Consider the following 4,498-nt stretch of genomic DNA (forward strand, 5'->3'; position numbering starts at 1 on the left):
TATATTTTTATTTAGGACATCTAGTTTGTTTAAAAAAAGTTGTTATAATTTAAAAGACATTTTATATACAGTATGCTGATGGATAACAACTATTTGGCAGTGAAAAACTGAAATAAAACCGCATTGAGTCCATAAAATTAAAATATCCCTATTTAAGTGTAATGAGAGAAGATGATTTGAAAAATAACTTCAACTAGAGAAAAAGTTTCATATGATCGAATTTCATCATCTCTATCAGTAAGCCGACGTTCCACGTGACAAATCTTATCTTAAATTTGTCTCGTATGCACACTTAGTTCTTTCATGAACATGAATCAAATCTTTAAAGAACGACAGCAAATGTTAGTCTATGTATTGATAGTAGCTGCAACAGCTCTCACTATCACTCTTTCCGTCGCTGTGGAACCCTCGCTTAAGTGAATCAAACTATTAGGTTTTTAACACCTAACAATGAGATTTTTTGCTTTCTTAACATCACTCAGTTGGTACCCATTAGTCCCAAGATCAGGAGCCCGAACCGTCTTTTACGCCGGGAGCTCTTTATTATGAGCTGAAAAAAGTCCAATTAAAATTATGAGGAAAAACAAGGCTAAAATTTGGAGATATTTGCTAAACCGTTGGTTAATCAACCTGTATTTTGAGACCATAATAAATCTCTGAAGGGCAATATGATAGTAAATAATTAATAATATAGTGCAACAGAGACACGGGTCTCTGTCATAATATATTGTGATGCCGTATCTGTGAGACGTTTTCTCCTCCACGGTTAAGTCGCCTTGCCTTCTTCCTTCCGCTTCGCGCGTCCAGGCTGATAGTGGGCGAATGTTGAAGTCCATGAAAATCGATCTCACGTAAGATATAAGTCTCTTTAACCTGGGCTAGCCAACAAGTCTTCGTATCAGTCGTTGTGATAGGAGCAGCCAGGTTCATAATTGCATGCCGGGGTAGATAATTCCAGGCGGCAATACAGTTGCCAGCGTCTTCAAGGTCTCGCGACGTGAACGACAAAGGAGGCATTAAAAAAATGAGACCTCTACTCAAGAATTTATATAAATCAAAATAAAAAAAAAAAAAGAAATATATGTAAATCCGATTTCCATAAATTAATTTGAAACGTCTTATAGAAACAAAAATTAGGGAAATGTAGTATGTTAATAAGATATGCCTTAAGAGAAAGCAAGATGATAGATAACAAAATATTTTTAAAAATATGATGGACATTTATGAGGGAACCTTTCAATAACATTGATCTTGCCTGGGGTCGTTTAGCCATCCAAAAAGTGGGATCAAAATCTACTGATTGAAACCAAGATGACATGGAAAGGCTCGCAAAGACTATAATAAGAGAGGCAAAGGAAATCGGCCTGCAAGTATATGAAGATAAAACATTTTATACGATTGCAACCCGAAAAATTCACCCTAACTACGTGGTCTGCGTGGATGGCAAATCGCCACCGAAAGTAGACAGTTTCAAATAATTTTGCTTCACAATAACATTAATAAATGATCAACGGACTGAGATCAACCAGCATTTAACAAGCGGGAAAAGAACCGTCTTCTCTCTGTCAACAATGCTTGTTGGTTCAGGATAGAGGGGCTATCATACCTATAAAGTTCTATGCTCTTTGGATTAACCTTTTATAAAGGTTACTATAGAATAAACTAGAAAGTTTAGATTTCTGTTAATATTATTAATGCCATCTGATAGATTTAACATAATGGATGATTATGAGGGAATATCACTCGTTGATGTTTATGACATTGTGACTGATTTTGCTAAGGAACTTAGAGCCATCATGGAAATTTATGGTGCTGAGCCTCTTAATAACATTATGAGTAAAGTTATTACCATATTAGAACATCTTGAAGCTCAATCGGTCAAAATTGGGAAGTTAAATTCACAATTACAAGAAAAGGAGTCTATAATTTTAAAGCTTGAAAAGGACAAAGTTGATAAAGCTGCAGACAGGCAACGGTTTGATAAAGTAATTTCTTTCATATTATATGCTTTAATTCAACTCCTGTTTTCTATTGTTTATTTGTGAATAAAATATGTTCTTTGATTCCTTTTAAAACAATGGACTGTTTTCACTGGAAATTAAGCTGATGTTTATGGAACTTTTAAGATTATACGTATGTTAGATTCATTTATAAAGGATCTTTTTGTAGATTTTGGTAGGCTTAGGCTTAGTTTTATTGGTGTTTAAGATGTCACATTGTTGAAAGGTTTGCCTGGTTTTTAGAAAAGTAAGATTTTAACTTCTATTAAAATTTAGGTTTTACTTTAAAATGACTGTTCTTCTGGTCTTAGCATTTGTAGTTAGATATGAATCATAAACCACATAATCATAAACATATTTTGTCCAGTCCTTGTAATGATATATGCCATGGACTCACAATTCTTTGGGGGTGCTTATGAAGTTTTGTAATATCAATCTAAACATTTTTTTATGTTTGATTATTGCCAACCTTACCAAATAAATATTTATACTATTTAGTTCTTAATAACTTAATTAATTGTAGATTTATTACAGATGCTAGAAGATTATTCTTATTTGAGAGATGTTTTACTGTATAAATGAAATTTATTAATGTCTAGATACTATTTAGAGTACATTATTTCATTTTATTCAGGAACTGGAGCAAATTGAGGAACATTGGAGAGAAGAATCTCGTGAAATGGTTGCGATGATGAATCGCTTGCAAGAAGAAAATCGTAAGCTAGTGAAATCTCTGGCTGATAAACAGGATTCATCAGTTGTTCAGAACTGTAATTTTTCCAGATCTTATTATTAGCTTGCTCCTCTTGGTACTTACATATTAAATCTGTCGAATTATACTTCTGTTTCTGTGAATTATAATTTACCCTACTATTATTACTGCTTTATTGAGGTCATATCTGTTGACTTTCGGTTGCTGCACTTTTTCAAAAGATCCTTATCAGTCTAGGTCGGGCCTAATGTATGATTATAATTCAGTTTTTGGTAATCAGTTTATAGTCTGTAGCAACAGAAATATAGTTTGGCAGATCTAATTTGTAAGTTCCCTGCTCTTTTATAATCATTTTATCTAGGACAGTCCATTTTTCATTTGTAACCAATTATGGCAAAATACTGCCAAACCAATCCTTACCAAATTTTAGTTGTAAAAAATATTAATTATATTGAATCTTTATGGTCTCAGGAAGATTAAGCTATAATGAATGTTTGAAGAAGTTTGTTGGGGGGTGGTGCGGTCAGCAAAGAACAACATAAATAAACAAAACCATATTTATTTATTTTATGGCGACGTTTCGACCTGAGCTTCAGGTCTTCATCAGGGCTATAGAACAAAAGAGATAACAACATTTTGAGTAACATACAATGGAAAAGGTATAGTATACAAACAAATTTAGAAATATATAACATATTGAATTAAATCATAAATAATTTTGAAGCAATTTCTTTAAATATATATATATGTATTTACATTACTTACATTTATTTAAATATATATTTATGCATATATAGTTGACCGTCAAAATTTAAATAAAAGAAGTGAAAGATTGATAATTTATGATTTAATTCAATATTTCATATATTTCTAAATTTGTTTGTATACTACACCTTTTCCATTGTATGTTACTCTAAATGTTGTTGTTATCTCTTTTGTTCTATAGCCCTGATGAAGACCTGAAACTCAGGTCGAAACGTCGGCATAAAATAAATAAATATGGTTTTGTTTATTTATGTTGTTCTTTGCTGACCGCACCCCCCGACAAACTTCTTTAAGGATTAATCTACGGTCAACTATCTACACCTCATTATAATGAATGTTATTCGTATTGGTGTTTATAATTTATATTGATATATAAATCTGATGAGTTTGTTTGTTTGAATGCGTTAATTTCTATTGGGTTCAAAAAATTCTGTTTGTGTTAGGTAGAATGTTTATTGAGGAAAGAACGTTAGGCATATGTTGAGGCTTATGATTCATTGGAATGGAGTAGGAACCATAAATATCAATTAACCTGGAAAATAATAATAATTATAACTTTTACTATACTAAGCAAAGTTCAGTACACTAACTTTATTAGCTTAAATTTAGGAAATGTTTATTAAAGGAAATAGATCAAAAGGAATTATAATAAAATATATATTATAATTGGGGTTATTAAAAAAAAAAAAGTGTATTAGATTTTTTTATGATTTATTTAATTTAATTATTTTATATTTTAGTGGGTTAAAATCCTTTTAAAAAAATACTGGTTATTATTATTTGTTTTGTCATTGTATTTACTTATATTTGTGCAGCTATTATTTGCTGCAGTCTGTTTCCCATGTTTTTTTATTGAGACCAAGTTGAATAAATATCTTTTGTATTTTTTTCCCAGTATTTAAAAGCATGCTTGGGACAGGTCCTCCACATATATACTGTTAGGTGTGGAGGAAACCCCAGTATATACTTATACCACAGAAATATAAAACTAGAAATATCATTTACTCTTACATTTCTTTAA

The 4,498-nt window shown here is 31.1% G+C and overlaps 1 protein-coding gene across 2 annotated transcripts in view; it reads left to right on the forward strand.

Annotated features, from left to right (window-relative positions):
- The first annotated feature begins 1,629 nt into the window (after positions 1–1,629).
- The window catches only part of Rilpl (Rab interacting lysosomal protein like), a 32,135-nt gene continuing 29,266 nt past the window's right edge, over positions 1,630–4,498 (forward strand). For both annotated transcript variants that reach the window (XM_014417503.2, XM_014417504.2), the window contains exons 1-2: positions 1,630–1,985; positions 2,635–2,770. In XM_014417503.2, coding sequence (XP_014272989.1) covers positions 1,695–1,985; positions 2,635–2,770 — 427 coding nt within the window. In that variant the 5' untranslated portion in view covers positions 1,630–1,694. The remainder of the gene's footprint in view (positions 1,986–2,634; positions 2,771–4,498) is intronic.

This window comes from Halyomorpha halys, unplaced genomic scaffold (assembly GCF_000696795.3).
Source record: "Halyomorpha halys isolate HHAL.00 unplaced genomic scaffold, Hhal_1.1 Scaffold158.1, whole genome shotgun sequence".
In the NCBI taxonomy this organism is placed as follows: Eukaryota; Metazoa; Arthropoda; class Insecta; order Hemiptera; family Pentatomidae; genus Halyomorpha; species Halyomorpha halys.